Genomic DNA, 23,682 nt, shown 5'->3' on the forward strand with positions numbered 1-23,682 from the left:
CCACTCCTCATCATCACATATGGGCTACATGCTATCATGCTCTGCAAACAAAACATCCCTGCTTATGATTACTTTCCTTGTGGCTGGATCATAAAGCCTAAAGCCTCGGCTTTCAGTGCTATACCCCACAAATATGCATTTAATGCTTTTATCATCAAGCTTGGAGCAATTTTCAGCTGGTACCAAAGCATATGCAACAGACCCAAAGACTTTGAAATGATTCACCTTGGGCTTGCACCCATAAAATGCCTCAAAAGGCATTCTGTCAACCAATGCTTGTATAGGGTAGGCAACAAATCTGAATATATGTGGCGTAGCAATTGCTTCACCCCAAAATACCTTTGACATTCTCTTAGATTTCAGCATACACCATCTCCATGAGAGTCCTGTTCTTCCTCTACAATCAGATTATGCTGAGGCGTGTATAGCACTATTTTGTGATGCTTTATACCATGCTCCTTCAAGTATCCCTCAAAAGCATGTGAAATATACTCTCCCCCATTGTTAGAATTAAGTGTTTCAATTCTAGAATTGGTTTGGTTCTCAGCCAATGCTTTGCATTCCTAACACCAATTGAACACTTCAGATTTGATTTTCATGAGAAAGAGCCAAGTGAACCTTGAATAATCATCAATGAATGTGACAAAATAACGATACCCTCTTGGGTTGTGACATTCATTGGTCCACAATCGTCACTATGCACAATCTACAAGACCCTGTGTGCTCTTACTGAACGTGGGCCATCCTTTTGGAACGCTAGGCGATGCAACTTTACAAGAGCACAAGCTTCACACACCTCTTGAGAAGGCTGCTGTAATTTTGGCAATCTGTGATGTGCATGACCAAACTTGGCATGCCATAAATCACCTGGAGTAGCAGAAGAGAGAGCCATAGCATGCTGATTATAGGGTTGAGCATCAAGCTTGTAAAGACCCATGCTGGCCTCATAAGAACCCGTAGCCACAATCTCATACCCTTTCTTGGATCCTCGATCCAACATTGATCATCTTGAAATTGCACAAGCATGTGCTGATCATGAGCCATTGTTACAATAGAGACACCCCAAGCAGTTGCTGTCGTCAGACGTTGACCACATGTCGACAGGCGTTGACCATGTGTCAACACATGTCAACCACATGATATCAAGCATTGACTACATGTCAATCATGCATCGACATGTGTCCACCACAGGTTCATCTAGGAGTAGCATACCCAAGGCGACCATAGGTCGACACATGGCAACCACAGGTTCACCCAAGAGTACCATGCCCAAGGTGATCTCATCAAGAGCTGTGCACGCTCCGCACATGGAGCAGTCAGGAGTATCTATAGTTGCACATAGTGAAGACGTGCACAGTGGTGTGGTGATCCATCTCACATGCACATGGAGTATTTACACCACCTTGACTAGAAGAGGCTGGCAAGTCAGGAAGTCGCCGAAGCCATGAATCCTCAATAGCTAAGGAGATGGGAGGATCACCAATCCGGGAAAAAGGGGGAGACTCTCAGCCATTGAGGGACCCTCCAAGGCACAGGGATGAGGATGAAGGAGAGGGGAAGCATTGAGCATTTGACGTTCTGCATTGAGCATTCGACATTCTGCATTGGGGAGAGAGAGAGAGAGAGAGAGAGAGAGAGAGAGAGAGAGAAGTAGAAGTAGAATTTATTAGCGTCCTCGGGGGGCCAAAAATGACCCATGGGACCCGTCTCGATACAATGTAAAAAGAGTCTCCTCAAGGAGAGAGGTCAGGAGTCTATGAGTTTTTGACGACAGGTAAAAAGACGAGTGACAAAAGATCCCAATGCTGCTGGAGAGGCAGTGGAGAGAACTGATGTCAACTGAGCGGAGTCCCCAGTATCTGCTGGTAGTCCTCCCTGATATGTGCATATCGGGGGCACTGTAGAGCTACATGTGCCTCCGTCTCAACTGTCTGCATGTCACAAAGGGTACAGACTCTAGCATGTCTAGGCTGGTGTATCCAAGCTCCCTGCTCAATGGCAAATGTATGAGATCTAGTACGAAACCTGGCGATGTTTCTGCGATATAGAAGGGGGATAGGTGTGCTAATATAAGACTGAGCATGAGTCTCTATGGACATGTATGTAGACCAACATGTGGGATTTATGTTGTCTTGGTAATATTCCAGCTTTACCCTCTTTTCACTTGTCAACCAGTGATTCCGCAAAGTGCTCAGTAAAGATAGTTGAAACTCTTGCATGTTGCCTTTTCAGGTGGCATGATCAAATATGCTTCCACTTTCCATCTGTTGAACCATTTTCTTATGTCGGTTGCCCATCTTGTGCAGATGACCTTACTTTTGTAGTTCTTTTGAAGCTTTGTGCTGGCATTCCATGCTTTATGAGGCAGCCTATCAGGTTGCATATGCTGCACCTCTATTAGGTATTGCATAACTCTGATCAATGCATGAAATTCAATCGGTCTCCTTCCCGTTTCCAACAGAAGTATTGAGTATGGAGTAGTGGGATTGACACCAAGGTGTCTCCTCAGGAAAGCTTTTTGCATTTTCTCAATATCATTCCATGTAGAGGCTGAAATGCTGCCTCCCCATACTTCCACTCCATATAATACTATCTGCACTACATATGCATCAAACAATATATTTCGAATTTTCTAGTTCCTAGTGTCGGTGTGCCTGCAATCATTCTCAAGCTGGTAGTACTTCCCCCAACCAGTGTCCATCCTTCTATGTATACATTGCCACCATCTGTGATCTGTCGGGATATCAACCCCTAAGTATTTGAAGGTGCTGACATACTCAATGATCTGTCCATCAAAGGTGATCTTAGGGGGATGTTCTGGCTGATTGGTACAGACTGCCATCATCTTTGTTTTTCCGACATTTGCTTGCAGCCCGCTTTCCCTACAAAAAGTCTTAAGCACTTGTAAAAGTTTGTGCATAGATTCCGGATCGTATGCAAAAAGAATGACATCATCTGCGTATAACAACAATAGCATTGTCCAAAGCCCCAATTGCGGTCCTTGCAACCCTTTCTCTACTGCAAATTCATTGATGAGTTCCTCTAGTTGGTCAATGCATATTCCGAACAAGGTAGGCGATAGAGGGCAGCCTTGCTTCACTCCCATATTGCTCTCAAATACATCAGACATACCTTGTGTTTCTTTGAGTTGGCATAATACCTTTTCATAGATGCGAGAGATGCCTACCCTTAAGGTCAAAGGGACTCCTATTTCTTGCATTCTCTTCCATAATCCTCCTCTTGGAACTGTGTCAAATGCTTTCTTGAAATCCACAAAACAACAAAATAAAGTGCATGCTCTCAGTCTGCATTCATCCATGAGGACCCTTAAGGTAATAAGGTGGTCGGCTGTCCTATGCTCCTTGCGAAAGCCTGCCTGTCCGGTGGCTCTTTTCTGTGCCTCTTCTGCCATTGAGCTGATTTTCATTTCAAGCATTGTACTGAAGAGCTTGGCCAATGTAGAGCTGACCATTATAGTTCTGTAATTTGTGACTGAATTTTTGTCTCCACCTTTGTGTAAAGGCTGGACCCAATTTTCTTGCCATTCCTGAGGGAAACCATGGTATAGAGCATGTGTTAGGATGTGTGAGAGCCATGTTCTTGCTTGGTCTCCTGTCCATTTCACAAATTCCGCCTGTATCTTCATGTGATCTGATGCTTTGCCATTAGCCATCTTCTTTCCAACTTCAATGTCTTTGAAGGTGAAAGGACTAGTGCATGTGACCGATAGATCCTCCTTCCCCATTTAAGTAGCAAGTGCATGATTGTACAACTTGGTAACATAATTAAGCATGGTTGCATCTGATATATCCCCTATGACCTGTTTCCGTTTGCCTTTCACTTGTTTCCAGCCCTTTCTTGGATTTTTGATGAAAGTGACCAAATCAGATTTCTCTCTTTCCAAAATATATTTTCTTTTTTTTTCCTTGTGAGGGCATTGTATGTCTTCTCCAGATGTTTATGCCTATCTGCATCGAGTATGTATTTCAGCTCTTGGCATAGTTGTTTGCATTCCTCGTCGTACCATTTCTTGTGTGGTAGGCCTTTGACCTGTTCCTTTTTTCTTGTAGTTGCTGCTCCAAATGTTTGTGTGGCTGAGGCAAGTATTGCTTCCTGCAAGGCTGTCCATGTGGGGTTGGTTATTGCTCTCAGCTTTGCAATGTCTGCCTAGAGGGGAGTTTGAGGAGAGATAGAGGCTGGAGCTATGAGCTCGCCTAGAGGAGAGTGTGTGGAGAAGATAGGGGCTTGAGCTATGAGCTTGCCTGTTGTACCTCTCTGTCCACTATGGGGATAGACCTATGTATTTTGGGTCTTGTGACTTGTGGATGTTGTTCCAGTGATATGTACTTTGGCCAACTTGGTCACTTTCTCATTCTTTCTGTTTCTTTCCTATATGGTGATTGCTCACTAGTGCATGATGATTGTCTCTTCTTGCGCTCATGTTGTGGATTTCTCATGTGACTGTCATCTAGCTTAGTGCACTCATACGATGCGGTTCACTGTAGTACAGCCTTCGATATCCGCACACCATTGTACGGTGCACTCCGCGCGATCCACTGCATTAGAGCTTACAACACTCACGCTTCTCACACTAGTGGCCTTTGGCCTCCGGTAACACCTTGTGGAGGGATAGGAACCCCCACCCCCCCCCACCCCCCTGGGACAATTTATGGTGATCAGAGTGGTACACTACTAGGTGCCACCTAATGATGCTGTCATGAAGGGGTGGTTTTTGAAAGCATTACCCCCTACCATTGCTAGAAGGGTGGTTGACAAACTCCCTGAACATGCCTCACTCCCAGACTTCCTAAAGGAAGCAATCAAGATGGAACGATCATAGTTAAGTTTTGCCTTATCATCAACTACGACCACCCAGCTCCCAAGAGAGGAGGGATAATTTGCATGGCAGCAACTCAAAAGGGAGTTTGAAGAAATCAAAGAAGGTCTCAACGATAGAGTAAAGGTGGATGGCCAATCATCATTTGAGGCCCAAATTCAAAGTGGCCTTTGGTGCACAGAATGCAAGGGTTCTAACCATGGTCACTGGGAGTGTCCCTCCAAGCGTATGGTACCTACTTCTACCTCATTTTGTTTATTTTGTGAGATCCATGGACATGATGCTGAGTGTAGGTACCCCAACGGATTAAGGAAGCTTCTTCTCGAGTATACTTTGGGGGAACCTCTAGTTGTTGTAGTCAACAGATCTTTGACTAGTAGATTTTCTATCATTGTATATATCATGGTTTGATCTCCTCATGACGTCCTTTGTTCTATTCAATTTTCATTGCCGTAACTCAAGCAAGAATGGCATTTTATTTTACAAAGTTTCATTTTTATACAATTGCTGGTATTTCTTGCACGGCCAGACACATGTTTTGTAAATTTTTCTTTTTTTCTACTGTATGGCCATATAAATGGCTTGTATTTTCTTTTTCTTTTTTCACGGGTTCTCCTCCATTTTCTATTCATCGGGATGGTGAATGATAGCGGCAGGGGAAACTGCTACAACAGAGACACCCCAAGCAGTTGTGCTATCGTCAGGCATTGACCACACGTCGACAGGCGTTGACCACATTTTGACCATGTGTCAACACATGTCAACCATATGACATCAAGCGTTGACTACATGTCAATCATGCGTCGACACGTGTCAACCACAGGTTCATCCAGGAGGGAGTACCATACCCAAGGCGACCATGTGTCGACACATGTTAACCATAGGTTGACACATCTCAACCACAGGTTCACCCAGGAGTACCATGCCCAAGGTGATCTCATCGAGAGCTGCGCACGTGGAGGGTGAGATCCGCACATGGAGCAGTTAGGAGTATTTACTGTTGCACATGGTTAAGATGTTGACAATGCTTCAGTGGTGTGGTGATCGAGCTCACATGCACATGGAGTATTTACACCACCTTGACTAGAAGAGGCTGGCGAGTCAGGAAGTCACCGAAGCCATCAAGAGAGCCAGCGGTGTAACGGCTATCCTCAACAGCTAAGGAGATAGGAGGATCACCAATCTGGGAAAAGGGGGGAGACTCTTAGCTAGGGAGAATTTATTAGCGTCCTCGGGGGGCCAAAAATGACCCATTGGAGAGAGAGAGAGAGAGAGAGAGAGAGAGAGAGAGAGAGAGAGAGAGAGAGAGAGAGAGAGGTTGGAGCTACGAGCTCGCAGAGGGGAGAGTGTGTGGAGAAGATAGGGGCTTGAGCTCTGAGCTCGCCTGTTGTACCTCTCTGTCCACTAAGGGGATAGACCTGTGTATTCTGGTTCCTGTGACTTGTGGGTACTGTTCCAGTGATATGTACTTCAGCCAACTTGGTCACTTTCTCATTCTTTCTATTTCTTTCCTATATGGGCATTGTTCACTAGTGCATGATGACTGTCTGTTCTTGCGCTTATGTTGTGGATTTCTCATGTGACTGTCACCTAGCATAGTGCACTCATATGGCGCGGTCAACTGCAGTACAACCTACGATATCCGCACACCACTACACGGTGCACTCCGCACGATCCACTGCATTAGAGCTTACAACACTCATGCTTCTCACACTAGTGGCCTTTGGCCTCCAATAACACCTTGTGAAGTGATAGGAATCGCCCTTAGACAACCATGATGGAACGGAAACAAGGTTTTTCCTCAAGTCAGGAACATACCAGACATCACGGATATACTTTTTCTTTCCTAAATCCAAAAGGATGGGAGCATCTCCCACTTGTGTGATGTCCTGAGTGGCATCATTGGCACAGGTAACTTGTCTGCCATGAAGAGGTTTGATTTCTTCAATTCATTATTTCCTGTGAGTCATGTGCTTCGATGAACTACTATCTAGATACCAAGTATCTATGGCAGAAAATGAAGAATCCCCAGATGAAGCAAGAGAAGGATCATGTGCAACTAAATCCCCTTGGCACCAAACCTGTCCAAATGCAGTAAACACATAATCGTTTCCCTCTTGTGCAAAGTTTGCATGAGATGGTGAAGCATTGGCATTTTCAGCTGGTGCGACATAATTATTACTTGTGCCTTGCTCGTTTTTCTCATTGGCAATCCTTTTTTGGCACTTTGCAATGTAATGACCAGGATGTTGCAATAATTGCATCTGCCTTTCTTCACCCTTGCACCTTTATCTGCATTCTCTACATTTGTGTTTGCATTTTCCTCCTTCATGGGCTGATAAGTATGGCTGGTCTTTTTCTGAAATGTACCCTTTCCATATGTGGTAAGTGCTTGCTCACTCTGACTAGAGGAACGGGCTGAATTGGAAGTTCGTGTTTCTTCTTGTAAGAGCAAGCCAACTAACTCCTCAAAACTGAGTGGAGCAGCCCGGAGCATAATGGTCAAGGAAGTAATAAACATATCATATGTGGGTACTAGACCATTGGGGGTGATAGAGACCAATTTCTTGTCTTCTATATTCTCATCAATAGCTACGAGCTCATCCCAAATGTCAGTAATCTTTGCAATATGAGCTGAAATAGTTTGACCTTCCTGCATGGACAAGTCATTAAGCTTATTGTGCAAGGCAATGCTTCTTGCTTCATTCTTCACATTCCGCATACTTTTTACTCTATCCCAAGCTGCCTTTGAAGTCTTGCAAGACTTTATAGTAGACTTAATGTGTGTGTTCATAGACAATGCAATCAAAGACAAAGCTTGGGAATCACTTTGATCAAACCTCCTCTGATCTTCCATGGGAGCGACATGAGTAGTGGCAGTAGAACTTGGAGTGGTAGTGGAAGATGCACTAGAGCTAGGTGCACCAGGTCTAGTCTCATCCCCATTCACAATGTCCCATAAGCCGTTTCCAACCAAGATATTCTTGAGTGTAAACGACCACAAAGGATAGTTGGGTCCATCCAACTTATCTGCCTCAGTCATGGTTCCAAAATTCTCATTGAGAGACATGATTGCAAACTCAAGAATAATTGCAAGTGTACACACAAAGGAAAAGACAGCAAATGGACAGAATAAATCTGCCCCAAAAATTATGCTCAAACCTTAATCCCTTCCGGGATACAAAATGCAATCAAGGACTGTATTTCTGCCCCAAAAAGTTGTCCTCAAACACAGCCAAACACTGGCTCAAATGCAATGTGATTCTGCCCCAAAAATCGGCTTGTATCTCAGCCAAACGATGGCTCACAATGCAATAGCAAACTCTTGCTCAATAGGCATCCAAAAGTGCATCAACTTACAGCCAACACTTGGCTTCGAAATGCACAACACCTGAGCAATGATTTGCACTTAATGTGCAGCCCAAAACTGTCCCAAATGCACTGACACGTGTGCAATGTAATTTGCAAGACACCTGTGCAATGCTATCTGCAAGAACCAATTGTTTGGGAGAGGCTGAAAATGAGCTCAAACAAAGATCAAGAGCTGGAGCAAAAGAAATAGCTGAGCTAGGAATGCAAATGGCGATCTGGAGAGGCAAATGGCGAGCTGGAGAGGCAATGGGCAGCAATGTCGAGGTGTATGGTTAGCAAGAGCTGGTCCTGGGCTGCAAAGTCGAGGTATACGGCTGTACGGATGGCGAGGCAGCTGTTTGGGGCTGTGGGCAGGCGAAATGCATGGAAATCAGTAAAATTCAGCAAAATGTAAAGGATATTACTGGTATCTCTTGATATGTTGCTCAGAATGAAATTTTGAGAGCATGAACAGCTCTGAAAGGGGGTTAAAATTGCAGTGCACTTGGTCAAAACCCCTCCAGGTTAGCTACAGGACTTCCGGTATCCAAAATTACCTGAAAAAAGTGTGCGCGCGATGCAAAACGAAGTCGCCCAGCTGAGGAGTGCTTCCTGGTCCAAAATCTTGCAACAAAACTGAAGCTTGAGATCACGCGAAGCTCGTGGAAGCTCAGGACAGCCAAAAGAGAAGCCCACCAGCAAGAACTCACTTCTTCTTCACGACAGAAGTGGAACTGGAGCACACAGGAGAACGGGGAAGCAAGTGACAGGGCTGGAAGGGTTAGCTCTGATACCACATGTAGGAACTAGAATGGAGAAGAGTTGTGAACACAAGAGAACAAGAAGTGAACACAAGTGAACTCCAATTGAAATGTTCAACCAAATGAAGTACAAGTACTTGGTATATATAGTAGTACTAGAGAACTCAAAAACTCTAAAATAGACAAAGTCCTAGTCTATCCTACACCACCATAACATTGTATATATCTCTACACTTTGAGGATAGTGGCTAGGACAGTGGTCAACGGGTTTTAGAATAATGGCTAGCACCCTACAACAGATTTGGGGGATGGTTGCATGGTTTACAGAGGGAGGCATGATTTCTCGATACTCCTACCACTCCAGCCTTCCATATCCAGGGCTAGCATGTGGCCAGATGAAGGCATATGAGGCGGCACCCCCAGTCGTGTCCGCCCTCTACCCTCGTTAGAGGATAGTGTTTGGGAGACCTTTCCCTGCATCACTGCCTAGAACATTTGGGTCGTTCATTGCAGCTTGGTGACGGAAGGCTAGTAGATTCCTCCAGCTGCCTCTCTTGTCGCCATTTGGCAAGATATCATTTACACCTTGCACGCCATTTGGGAGCGTGGGACTCTGAGTGCTAGAGAGACCGTCGAAAGGCGGGAGCACTTTTCCTGCATGCATTTTCTAAATCCTTACCGGAAGAGGTATTCGCTGGTTGTATAGTCCACCTTCTTGATTGCTAGTTCCTGTTTTGGAGACTCCCTAGGCAGTGTGCTGGGTTCTTTGGAAATAGGCTGGTCTCTCTTATGAGACAACAAAGATTCCTTTGGTTTTTCCCCATGGTCAGCAGTATAGGTTTTGCTGATTTGAATGGTTTTCTTGAAAGCATTAGGAGTTCCTTTTCACTGGAAAGAGAGAGAGAGAGAGAGAGAGAGAGAGAGAGAGGGGAGGGGGGGATGGAGAGAGGGAGGGAAGGAGAGGCGTTCAGGGTGAGAGAGAGAAAGAGAGCTTAGGTTTTCCCAAAAAATGATGGTGTGAGCCTTTTGCAAGGAGCTTTGGAGGTACCTTAGCAAGGTGATTTTTGACCGATAGGGGGAAAACTACATCTTTCCTCTTCCATCTCTTGCAACCATCATCTTCTCTCCTCTCTTTTTGCATCGCCTTGCATTCTTTCCTTTCTTTTGCAACCCTAATATGCATGCCCTTAGAGATCAAATCTGGCAACCGCCCACAATTTTTTTTGGATGAAATCCTGTTGGGGCTCAAATACGGCAACCACCCTGCAAATCTTTTATAGATACCTCTCCTAGGTTCCCATCCCACCATTTTGGTGTGAGATATTAAATGCTTAGGTTTCCCCCAAAATGATGGTGTGAGCCTTTGCAAGAAGCTTTGGAAGTACCTTAGCAAGGTGATTTCTGAGCACTAGGGGGAAAACTATGTCTTTCTTCTTCCATCTCTTGCAACCATCATCATCTCTTCTCTCCTTTTGCAGTCCCTTGCATTCTTTCCTTTCCCTTGCAACCCTAAAATCCATTTCCTCAACCCTTTGTTAGCAACCCTACAGTCCACATTCTCCTCTTTGAATTGCCTCGTTAGTTGTGCAGCTGCACCTTAGATTTCTTCTAACCTTTTGATCAAGCATTTGGTCCATCTATGGTGTATGTGGCTGAGCTAGTCAGGCATGCTAGACATAACCAGCTATGGTTGTTGTGTTGGCATCAACTCTCTTTTCCCTTCTTAGGATGGCTGCCCTTGTTGCCATGTCACCATTTCCTTTGGCACTTGCCCCTCCATAAGCTGTTGCTATGGTAGGGATCAAGTGGACATCAAAATTCATAGCATACTCCCTAGCCTACAGAAAATCATTTGGCCCTCTTCTTCATTCATGCCAAAGCTAACGGCTGGCTTGTGTGCTATAATAATGTTGTATAGAAGATATGGCTATCTTTTGTTGCACCATTTTGAGGCATTTTATATGTTGTGCCACTTCATCAAGGCTTGTTTTCTGCAGCATCATTACAATGGGTCATTGTTAGCCTATCTAGCAATGTCCATGAAATGTTTATGGATAGGCATGAGGAGGTGTCCATTGAAGACCTTGTTAGATTTGAAGTCGACACCTTGTGGTCCTTGAGAATGTCCTTGATACGTCGGACCAAGTGGACCTTCTTATTTTTCCGAGTTTGCAATTGGTCATCGCCCACATCAAATGGACCTTCATGGTTTTGTATCTCATACATGTATAGATTTGGCATGTTTAGCATGAATTGTGCCATTGTCCACTGGCATGAGGAATGTTTGTTCTGCCTAAAGCGAAGAATCACGTCAACGTCCTAACTTGAATTTTGTGGACTTAATTAATCTCGTCTATCAATATGGGGAATCCCCTAGGCATGTACATGATCAATGATGCCTTGATTAGCCTTTTGTTCAAGATGCGTAGTCTCAAGTCTAGAACTTTTTTTTAAAAACTAGAGGGGCAAAGAGTGACTTTTAATAATTAAAATATACTATAAGAGCAAGAGAAGCTCTTGGGAAAATCCCATATGAGGGATTCAAATAACTCGGCAGAATTCCTAGGTTGGTGCAGGCATTCTGGAATCTAGAAATGCCATGAAGGACCTGTGGGGTGTGTAACAAAAGCTATCCGTGGTCCACTTCCTCATAAAATATGCTCTCTTAGCTTCAGAGGTGCGGGAAAAGCCTTGAATCTTTCCCTAGATGGCCACAAGAGTATGAATAATGTCATGCCATATGATGCGACAGGCTGATAAATGGATGTTTGCGCACCTTGGTTTCTGTACGTCTGGATCACCATATCTGCAGTGCAGTGAGGCTGGATCACCATATTGTCATCCAGTGATGCTGGCAATAATCTCCCACGCCGAGTCTATGGAGGAGGAGGAGTAGGTCTGAAGGTGAGTGGTACCAATTTCAGCAAATGGCTGGGGGTTTACTCTTTGAATCAAGAGTGCAGTCTCCGAGCCTTCTCCCTCAAGAAAATATGTGGTCCTAAGTGTCAAGTATGAAATTATGCTAGGGTCTCTACAAGATTCTAATAGCTTGGGATAATCCTTTCAACCTGTAATTAATTGTTCCGATTGGATGCTCTAGGCCTGATATTGCCACTTGGCGTTGTGGCCAATGAAAACCTTATTGCCTTAAGTGAAATGGCTTCCCCCAAGAAACCTGAGATCAAGGGTACTGATATGGTTGGCACAGCTGACATGGAAATGGTGGTTGGTATGGATGGCAGGGACGACATTGGTAGGCGTAGCTGTGATGATCAGCACGATTGGAACTAGAGACAAAGTCAAAGTCGAAATTGAAGCTTAAATTCAACCAAAAATTGAACCTACCTGTACAGATGAAAACAGAGCGCCTGACTGGTATTACTAAAATTTCTAAAACATACAGGAACATGACTGAAGTACGAAATTTACCATTTCATATACTTATGAATGTATTCCAAGTTCTGCTCACCACCTCCCATCATTGTGTCACTTAAAATCCCTAAAAACCTCACGCAAAAGTTATTTATGGCATATACTTATTTGGAATCGCAGCACGTGGATATTTTGTTAGTTTGTTGATTTTTTTGAAGGCCATTCAGTATGCATAGAAGACTGACAAGGATATGGTTGTGGTATTTCTCAATTGCTAGAATGCTGAGGACAGGGTGAATGGATCTAGTTAGGAGGCATGTGTTTTATAGTCAGTCAGCAGTGGTTATAGTGGAGCTCCAGTCTGTAGCTACTGTTGCTCTAATAATAGGCTGGTGGTGGTATGAGCATCCCTTTTCCGATCTGGCCCACGTCTTTCTTTTGTTAATTGATGCTTTGGGGTCTTCTTTATGTTAGGAGCTACGGAACCTTCACCCATTAGGAGGGATGCGGAGCGACCTGATTCAGGCTTATGCAAATGATACATCTGTTTATATCAGTGGTGATTACAATCCCTTAGACCAGCCAAGGGTTGATTGATTATTATGTATGGCAAAGAGGAAGAGACTCTTTATATCATCGGCTTATAAGAGGGGATCTCAAACTAGGAGGTGAATTTACTCTCACATGGATTTCAAGAGTGACTTTAGGTGGGTCTGGACATTTCCGTTCACAATGGTTTCACCTAGTTTATGGGAGTATTAGGAGCAAGCTTGCATACGAGAGTATAGAACTCAGCTTTTCCTGGGGCATTGGCTCTGAACAATGTGGTCCTATTTGTCAGAATGTGGCATGTGGATTCTTGCTCTACTTGTTACACCTCCAATGATAAGAGGCTTACTGAAAAACTTCTGTATCAATAACGGACCTTAGGATGCAAGAGGAAGAATAGCACGAAAATCTTCTAATGTATGAGAGTGCGTATTTTGGAACCACAACCAAAAAGCAAGGACTTATTTTGACCAAAATCATGCTTATGGGTTTAATACCAAGCCTTCAGCCTCCTTCAATGCAGCTTTTTCTTCATTGTAGCAACTCCGTCTTTTCGTGGAGGAGATTGGATTGTTTATCCTCTTTTAGGATGATAAGAATCTTTCATGATCTCCCTCTTCTTCTTCCAGAGTGGAGGACAATGTTGAATTGAGTTCCATCACCAATGCCAAATGATCTCCCTCTTCTTCTTCCAGAGTGGAGGACAACGTTGAATTGAGTTCCATCACCAATGCCAGGGAGAAGATTTCCAGGCATCCTTTATTGTGAACTCCTTGATGCATCCAAGTTTTGGTGTGTTGACAGCCAGACGAGCACACTAGAATAGAGTGGTTGGTGCTTGTCTCCTAGCTGCTAATGCACTAACTCTTAGGCTCTTCACATAAGGGTAATTCCGCATGATGAGCACTGGAACAGAGTTGTGGCTCCTTGGTGTTTAGTGGGCGTCTCCTAGCTGCTCATTTGTATATGCACCAATTCTCAGGCTCTTCATGTAAGAGTGGTTCCACAAGACTGAAAACATATTTTGCAGATCCCTCCGACCAGCGCTTTGCTCTTGGGGCTTTTTTCGTACTTAATAGAAGTCTTTTTAAATACTTTATCATTGTGAATTCATACCTTTGGTTATATGTGATTACAGTTGTTGATTGTTGTGGTTAAATATCCATCTTGGAGGCAGCTTAGGAGGCTCCTCAGCATGGTTCAGAAAAGATAATCTGATGTTTTGTAGGGTATACCTTTACCAAGGCAATGATGGGATCGTGGAGACAGACAATCGTGGAGTCTACCTTCTGAAATTTTTCAATAGACTAGGAGGATTGATAGGATCCTTCAGTAGCTGATAGTCAAGAAAGAAATGTCACCTACTTTCATGAAATTACTCAGCATAGAGGCATTGTGGTGCACCCATGATTACTGGAAGGTGGAAAGGTTTGTGAGCAGTGTGGTATCTCAAACTGAGAGCATAAAGCTCTGGAGCTCTGGCTTTGTGTTTGCATACAGGCTAGCCACATCCGATTGCTGACGATTAATGATTTATTTCTGTATCTTCTCAACTTTGATCATTGTTGCTTGGGTAGGTGCCTGGTGGGCTTGAGACAGGACAATCTTTGCTTTAGGAAGTCGAACCCTTTGATTAAACCTGCTCCACTACAAGTCATGAGAAATCCCTGGCGGATCCGTGACTCTTCTTAAGTGACATGTTCCAGATACCACTTCCTCAATCTTTTTCAAGGACTATTCACTGTGGGAGATAATTTCTAGTCCCTGTCTCTATGTGCACTTTGTAGACTGTATTTATCCAACAGGCTCTGAGGAGCCAGTGACACTAGGAGATCCCTGGGCTCTCCTTATGCTGTAAATATTTGGGTTTGGGACAAGAAGCTTAAGCTATTATAGGCCCAATATCATATATTGAATGTCCTTTTAGCGTTTGTCCAGAATTTAAAACTTGGAAAATGCTTGCAAGTCCTTTTCTCATAGGATGGTGTTATCACTGTTTCATTCAATTTAAATCCATGAAAGTATGCTCTGCGTCAAATCTATCTTATGTTAGGCGTTTATACTGCAGGTTCTTTCTATACCATTGTTGGCAATTTACCCTTTGATCGCAAGACTCAGCGGCACAATACTATGGGCAGTACTCATTTGTGCGTCAATTGCAAAGAATGTATTTTCTGTAAGCTACTTCTATCACCAAATATCATACTAACCAAGTACATATAAAAAGAGAAAATGGGAGCAGAACAGTTACATATAGAAACAGGAACATCAATGTGAGCAGAAATTGCATTGCATTGTGAATAATGTAGTGACGTGAACTCCTACTTGAAGGCCAAATAGAAAACAGGACTAAAGAATAGTTTAACAAAAATGACAAGGCTGCATGATAGGATGAAAATCCTACATTGATTTTGTCATCAATCTTTCATTTTCTTTGTCCTTGATAGAATTACCTGACTGAAATTCTTGTATAATGCAGCCTGGAGGTGAGAGTACTTAAAATAATATGTTTTGTTGATTCTCTTCACGTAACTGTCGTTACAAGATTATAATAAAGTCAAATATTTTGAAGTCTTTGAAGTATAGTTGTTGGTCTAACATGAGAAGGATGATAAACAAGACAGGTCCACAAATTAGCCGCACGACGTGTAGGAACCTGAGGATCCACCTGGTGATATCAAGTTACAGTTTCTGGTTCTACCAAAACTAGTGACATATATCACATCTCAAGGCAATGAGTGTATCTACTGCACAGTACCACAAATATGTAAAACAGAGTAATACTAGGCTAAAAGAATCCATCCTGTTCTTCCAAAAGATCTCTGTCCAGAACAGGGGTGCTCTTCTTTAATAATTAATAGAAGTCTCTTTTTTGCAAAAAAAAAAAAGAAAAGAACAGGGGTGCTGTGAGGTTGGACAACATATTGCTCTATCACTTTGACCTCACTGTTCCGCCACGGAGATCAAAGCCAATTTTGAGAAGAATCACGGTACATCTACTGGACCTGACCGATGAGCTTTATCTATTGTTTTACATGATCTATCTAAAGTGATAGATAATGGTTAGGAATATTTGGGTACTCTGCCCGGGGATGTTTCCCAAAAATGAATGCAATAAATAATGTGTCTTGAGTCAATAAAGGTCTTCTGCCTTGGATTGTCCTCCTAAAATGATGTATTTCTTTTATGGTGTGTGACTCATGTTTCTAGTTAGTTCCTGGAGTCAAGAGGGGGATGTACTGTGGGAGCCATGTATTGGCATTGATAGGGTCTAGTTATCAGGCCTGACATATGAGTTCCAAGTTGTTGGTGCATTGGTCTTCTAGACCTCTGAGTTGTTCATGCATCCATGTTGAGACATGAGCCTGTGAGTCATGTTTGGCCATGTGAGTGCTCAGTCCACGACCTGTGAACCATGCTCAGACTTCAGCCTCTGAGTTGGCATGGGAGCCATGTCTGGTTCAGACATTGCACAGTTTAGTAGTCATGTCAATGTCATGTTCTGTCCTTGGTTCCATTCCAGTAATCTCTCACCTTGCCTTCATGGGGGGTGTTAGAATATGAAGCCAAGTGGAGTCATTTTGGTGTGTTCTAGTGTGAGTTCTAGTCTAGTGTGTCCTATGGATGCCACGTGTCACATTGGGAGTTATCCCATATGCATAGGTGTTCATATGTGTGTGTGCGCTCTTATATAAGATTTGTACTTGTCTAGTGTCAAATAAATCAAGTATGAAGGTACAAGCTCTTTGGTCTACATGTGAGTACTTTCATTTTGTCATTGCTTAGTCATTTCATTTCTAGTTCATTATGTCTCTCTTTGAGTATCACTATCTCTCTCCCTAGCCGACCCTTTCTCTCTCTCTCCTTCACCATGTGCCCCCATCAGCCCGCCGCCCCTCCCCGGCCCTCTCAACCCGCCTCTCCCTCCCTACCCCTTCCCTCTCAGATCACGCCCCCCTCCCCCACCATCTCAGCCCACCCTCCTTCCCCACCCCCTCAGCCCGCCTCCTCTCCCTCGCTTCCTACGCTCTCCTACCCCGCCCCTTCCCCGCTCCTACCCTGCCCCTCCCCCACCTCTTCCTTCACTTCTCGACGCCTCCTCCCCCGCTCCCTTCTGCCTCCCCTCTCCCTCCCTCCCTCTCTCTCTCAGCCCTTGCAACCCTCTCTCTCTCTCTCTCTCTCTCTCCCCCCTCCCCCCCATTTCTCCCTTTCTCCCTCCCTCCCTCTCTCCCTCATCCTCTCCATGCACTCCTCCCCTCCTTTCTCTTCAACCTTCCCCTCTCCGCCGTGGCTTCTTCTTCCCGTAGCACATTTGGATCGTATGGAGTCTCTCTCTCTCTCTCTCTCTCTCTCTCCCCCCCCCCTCCGCCTCTCCCCGCGCTCTATCTCCCCTCCTTTCTCTTCAACCTGCCCCTCTCCGCCTGGCTTCTTCTTCCCGCAGCACATTTGGATTGTACAGTGCTTATTTGTGTTCGACTCGGCCTTCCAAGCACGATTGGCGATGGATTTTTAATCAGCTAATCCTATCCCGCTTCCACCGGACGCAAAAACAATCACATTCTCAGAAAACGAGTTGCAGTAGCTCAAGAAGGATGTAGAACATGAACGTTCTACCATTTTGACCGCATGCATCTATGAGTGTCACCCTTCGGGCTCACAATCCAAAGACTGGCTGCTTGTGGCGCTTTCTTCAAACCTCGCCTCTCGACTCATTGATGTTCCCTTACTAGGGAGAGGTTTCTTCCAGGTTGTTTTTTGATTCATTGGAGGTTGCGAGCGCCGTGCTTAAAGCCGGTTACATGCACTTGGGACATAGAAAGATTTTCTTTAACCCTTTCGTGCTGGGCTTTGACCCTGTGGAGGAGGCCAAGCAGGGGTTCTCTTTGTTCGTTCGATTTCTCAGTCTCCCACAGATCTACCATCAATTACTCTTGTTGATTGGGGAGCACTTTGGTATTGTCACTTCTGAGATTCCCCCTCTCCCTGGTTTGCCCACGACGGCTGCAGAGGCAATTAGTTTTGATTGGGTTACTAGAGTTAGGATCCTTTCATTGTACCCTAGTTTATTTTTATTTTTTCATGAAAGAGACTTCTATTAAGTATGAAAAAAACCCGTGAGAGCAAGCTCAATGTGGAAATACATCATGCTGGTTATGAGAAAAAACACTTGGAAGAGTAAGCAAAAACTCAAAAAAAGCTAGAGAGAAACCAAGGTTGAGGTTGAAAATGCCACCTCAACCCTGATGTAGTCTCTGAGAAAAAAGGGGAGCCCGCTTCAGCATCCGGATGGTTCTGTCTTTCGATAAAGAGTGGAGATCACGGGTAGTGCAGGATCTGCAGGACCATTGGGCATTTTGCCAGGGCATGCTAAAAGAAGAAGTGGCCCATAAATCCTTCTGGTATAGCAGCTCCCCCTAGACCTCGACAGGGGGTGGTACGATTCTAGCACCCCCTCCTCGATCCCAACAAGATGTTGGTACAGTTTCAGCGCCACCTCCTCGACCTTGTTAGGGTGTTGGTACAGCTCCCTCATGTCAGAATGCTGCTTGTTACCTCTTCCTACTGTCCCGAGATGGGTTTCCGTTTGTGTGCGGCCTTCATACCCTCTAGTTCGGGAGGCCGCCATCCAGAACGCTATCCCCTATGGAGCTTTGGATATCCATGTTCTGGTTTTTTCCACCAATATTGCACATCATGAAAGGGACTGAAGGGGGAAGAAGAGCCAGAGTGAGAGAGTGAGAGAGAGAGAGAAGACTCCAGGTGTGTGGGTGTGAAGTGATGAGCCACACCACAAACTCATTTGTTTTATTAGGATTAGGTTTGCCCTATGACTGTCTTAAGACAGTCATAGGTGTCCTATCTTTAATGAAGGCTTGGCAATATTGCCTTTACCCCAACAACCTCCCACCTAAAGGCCAATGTGCCTAAAGGGGAGAAAAGAATAAAAATTACAGCAATATACAGTTACTGTATACAAGACCATAAAATAAAAATGGTCTCATCCTAATCCCATGATGTGGCGGCAATGTGCAAACCGCTCTGTAGGCAAGCTCTTAGTGAGCAAATCTGCAGGATCAGTATGCACTTTCACAAGCTCAAGTCGCTTGTCTTCCAGTACCTCCCTGATGAAATGATATTTCACTTCTATGTGCTTGGTCTTCTGATGAAAGACCGGATTCTTTGCCAACATGATAGCACTCTGACTATCACAATGCAAAACTGGCATATCTCCTGTAATGCCCAAATCTCCCACCAGCCGAGTAAGCCATATTGCTTCCTTGCAGGCCTCAGTGGCTGCAACATATTCAGCTTCAGTGGTTGACAGTGCAACGCATTTCTGCAACCGAGACACCCATGATATAGCACCTCCTGCAAATGTGAAAATATAACCGGTAGTAGACTTCCGGTTATCTGCATTCCCTGCATAGTCTGAATCTGTAAAACCATGCACCAATGCATCCTGCCTACCATAGCATATGCACAAGTCTTTGGTACCCTTGAGATACCTCAAGACACCTTTCACTGCTTCCCAGTGCCGCTTGCCTGGATTTGCCATATACCTGCTGATGACTCCCACCGCAAAAGCAATATCCGGACGAGTGGCAACCATGACATACATCAAAGATCCAACTGCAGATGCATACGGAACCTTGGCCATTTCAGCCTTATCATCATCTGATCTAGGGCTGTCCTTACTGCTGAGTTTTAAATGTGGAGGCAACGGGGTACTAATAGACTTCCCCCCCTCCATTTTAAACCTCTGCAGTACTTTGTCAATATACTCCTTTTGTGACAGAAACAAAAGTCCCTTGGACCTGTCACGAGTAATCCGCATGCCAAGAATATGATTGGCATCACCCAAGTCTTTCATATCAAAAGACTTATGCAGTTGTTTCTTCAAAGCACTAATCTCATGCTGAGATTTATTGGCAATAAGCATGTCATCCACATATAGAATGAGTAGCATCAAACTGCCATCCTTTGCCCGTTTGGTGTACAAGCAATGATCGGTCTCACACCTATGATACCCTTGGGACTGCATGAAGGCATCAAACTTCTTGTACCATTCCCTTGGCGCCTGCTTGAGTCCATACAAGCTCCTCTTGAGCTTACACACAAGCTGCTCTTTCCCTTTAACAGCATATCCCTCTGGCTGACTCATATAGATCTCATCATGGAGATCTCCGTGAAGAAAGGCTGTCTTCACATCCATCTGACATAAATCCATGTCATCATGAGCAACAAGAGCTAACACTGCTCTCAAAGTAGTCATCTTGACTACAGGGGAAAAGATCTCATCAAAGTCAATGCCCTTCTCCTGCTTAAATCCCTTGGCAACCAATCTGGCCTTATACCTAGGTAAAGCATTTGAATCCATTTTGACTTTGTAAACCCACTTGCATGGCAAAACCTTTCTGCCTGCAGGTAACTGCACCAAGTCCCATGTATCATTCTGAAGTAGGGAGTCCATTTCTGACTGCATGGCTTTCTCCCACTTCTTTTTCTCCGTTCTTCCCATAGCTTCCTTGAAGCTGGAAGGTTCACCACAATCTGTCAGCATGATAAAATCAGCCACATTATTGGCTCCTGGAACAAACCTGGCAGGAGGCCGTTGTACACGGGTGCTCCTCCTAACAAAATGTTCCGGATTAGGCTGTTGTCCAGCCTGTTCTTCATGCATGACGGGTGGCTGTACCACCATATCTGGCTGTTCTACAGCCCCATCTGCTGGCACATCCAGTGGTGCATCATTGGCAAAATTATCAGGCTGATTTTCAGCCTGTATACCCTCTTGAACAGGGTGATCTGCAGCAGCCTGCTGCTGCATATAAATGGGCATTCTTTGTTGTCCTACATCATCATAAATAACCCTCCTGTATTCCACAGGTTGCACGGGTTCCTTGTGTACACTATCCTCTTTAAAGATGACATCATTGCTGCGTATAATCTTCCGTTTAACGGGATCCCATAATCTGTACCCCATTTCACCTTCGTCACCATAACCCATAAAGATGCATCTGATAGACTTTGGATCCAGTTTGGTGTGTAGTTCTTTGCGTACATGAGCAAAGCACTCGCAGCCAAATACACGTAAGTGCTTATATGAAGGTGGCTTGCCAGACCACACCTCTTCTGGCACTTTCAACTCCAAAGCCTTGTTTGGCGACCTGTTAATAATGTGAACTGCTGTTTGCACGGCTTCTGCCCAAAAGCCATGGGGTAATGCAGCATAAGACAACATACATCGAACCTTCTCCTGAATAGTTCGATTCATACGCTCACTTGCACCATTTTGAGATGCATTATGAGGAGCTGTGAGTTCCTGTTTGATGCCCTTAGCTTGGCAAAACTGCGCAAAAGCATGTGACACATACTCACCCCCATTATCGGACCTGAGGCATTTCAGCCTGCGACCTGTCCGATTCTCAACCTGAGCAACAAACTTCTTGAAAGCATCTAAGGCATCTCCCTTATGCTTCAAGAAATAGACCCACACTTTGCGTGTGGCATCATCAATGAAAGTAATAAAATATTTTGCACCCCCTAGTGATAACTGTGGCATCTCACACAAATCAGTGTGCACTAGATCAAGTGGTGCTCTATTCTGGGGAGTTCTCCTCTTATGAGGAGTCACAGAATGCTTGCCAAATATACAATGATCACAAGTAGGCAAATCTGAAAAAGAAAGAGGCGGCAGATAACCCAAACGTGATAGTTCTTGCATTCCTTTAACAGACATGTGTCCTAACCGGCTATGCCACAATGAAACCTTTGGCAGCTCGGTTATGGCAACAACATGATTACCCACACTGGAAACATAAAGAGGGTACAAGGTATCACTCTTAAAACCCTCAGCCACTACAGTCTGGCCATCAGTAATCACCCATTTGGAATCCCCAAATGTGGTGTGGTAACCACTGTCATCCAATAAGCCAGTGCTAATCAGATTTTTCTTGATTTGCGGCACATGGCGGACACCATCAAGCATGAACATGCGTCCATCAGGAAATACTATCTGTATACTGCCAATCCCTGCAATCTGACATGCATAGTTGTTCCCAAGATGAACAACTCCATGAGTACCTGTGTAGGAAGTAAACCACTCCCTATGAGGAGTAACATGAAAAGAGGCACCTGAATCCAAGAGCCAGGTGTGCATGTCGTGACCATCAATAACCAAGGCATGTGCTATTACAGCAGAAGAGCATAAAACATCATATATGTCACTGTCACTGTCCTCTGCTGCAACATTCACTGCATCCAAATCATCTGCCTTGGCCTTGCCTTTGCCTTTGCTTGCATTTCCTGCATCCTCTGTTTCAGCCTTCTTGGCTTTCTGATCCCGTATGAACTTGAAGCACTTAGACTTCACATGTCCCTTCTTGCCACAATAAAAGCATTCAATATCCTTTTTACCACGTGATTGACTTCGGGATTTGGACTTACTAGCAGATCTCCCCTTCTGCTGAGTCCTGCCTCTATCTTGTACCTGCAAAGCATTTGAAGACTTGCTGCCCGCATTATTCTTCCTGCTCATCTCCTCCATAAGGAGAGAGCTCTCTACATCAGCATATATAAGAGTGACATTTGAATTAGACAGGGTGGTCTTGAAAGTGTCCCAACTCTCAGGGAGGGTACACAAAAGGAAAGTAGCCTTAAACTCCTCATCAAGATTCAACCCCTGTGCAATCAGCTGTGTAAAGATGGCATTGAACTCACTCAAGTGTGAGGTCATAGCTGTACCTTCCTTCATGCGAAGATCAACCAGCTTCTTCAGCCAATAAACCTTACTGGCTGAGCTCTTTTGGGCATACAATTCTTCTAGTCTTTGCCATAGACCATAAGAGGTCTTTTCAGCCTGAACATTGAACACAAGAGTGTCTGAAATAGTGAGCATGATAGCTGCCCTCGCAGACAAATCAAGCTCTTCCCAGTCATCAGCTGCCATGTCAGATGGCTTAACACCCTTCACCCTTATGGGCTTAGCAATCTTCTTTAACAGAAGTACATTCAAGCACTGTTCTGCCCATAATGCATAGTTGTGTGCTCCTTCCAGTTTCTTTATGTTCAGAATCGAAGAATCACTTCCCCCTGATGCCATATCAGATAAGGAAAGTACCTGACTCCCTGGAAGTAAAAAAGACTGAATAAAAATTCTGATTTCTTAGAAAAAGACCTGCTCTATTCAAGAGCCAGAAGCACTCTCAATGGTGCTGTTTTTACTGTCAGGAAAATCTGCAGCAAAACAGTAAATGACCCTGCAAATACTGTACCTTCTGACACACTGTACCGTGCTCAAAGAGGCATAAAAACAGTAATTTCAGACTGCTGCAGCTGCTCAACAAGTGCTTAACAGTGCATAATCATCTGACAAAGCACAAACACTGCTGTAAACACTGCTGTACTGACTGTACTGATCACTTCTCCCACCTCAGATGAGGTATTGCACTGAGTTAAATTGCATAAACCACTTGGCAAACACCCAAAAAAAATGACACTTCAGCCTGTCACAGAACCTGCAACAGAAAATGGGATAAATCCCAAGCAATTACCCTTATACCAAGGGGAGAAAATGCATCTGAAGATCTCTGTCGGTAACCCAAGTGCTATCAAACAAAGTCTGGGCAAAAGCCCCTTGATCTGACACCTGAATCAAGTGGAGAACACCTCAACACTGAGGTAGCAGGCAATATGAAAATCTCTCTGACAAAATCATCCACCAGTGTAATGCATATACTGCCCTGTGTAGAAATGACATACACAGATCCCAACGTACAAACACTCAATGAGGAACCTTTTGAGCACTGTCAA

The 23,682-nt window shown here is 44.4% G+C and overlaps 1 protein-coding gene across 3 annotated transcripts in view; it reads left to right on the forward strand.

Moving 5' to 3' along the window:
* The window catches only part of LOC147896453 (protein ZINC INDUCED FACILITATOR-LIKE 1-like), a 172,232-nt gene that overhangs the window by 97,981 nt on the left and 50,569 nt on the right, over nt 1-23,682 (forward strand). For all 3 annotated transcript variants that reach the window (XM_087382066.1, XM_087382067.1, XM_087382065.1), the window contains one exon: nt 14,939-15,046. In XM_087382066.1, coding sequence (XP_087238192.1) covers nt 14,939-15,046 — 108 coding nt within the window. The remainder of the gene's footprint in view (nt 1-14,938; nt 15,047-23,682) is intronic.

Source organism: Dipteris shenzhenensis, chromosome 11 (assembly GCF_047967505.1).
Source record: "Dipteris shenzhenensis isolate YYH24624 ecotype China chromosome 11, Dip_SZ_1.0, whole genome shotgun sequence".
Lineage (NCBI taxonomy): Eukaryota > Viridiplantae > Streptophyta > Polypodiopsida > Gleicheniales > Dipteridaceae > Dipteris > Dipteris shenzhenensis.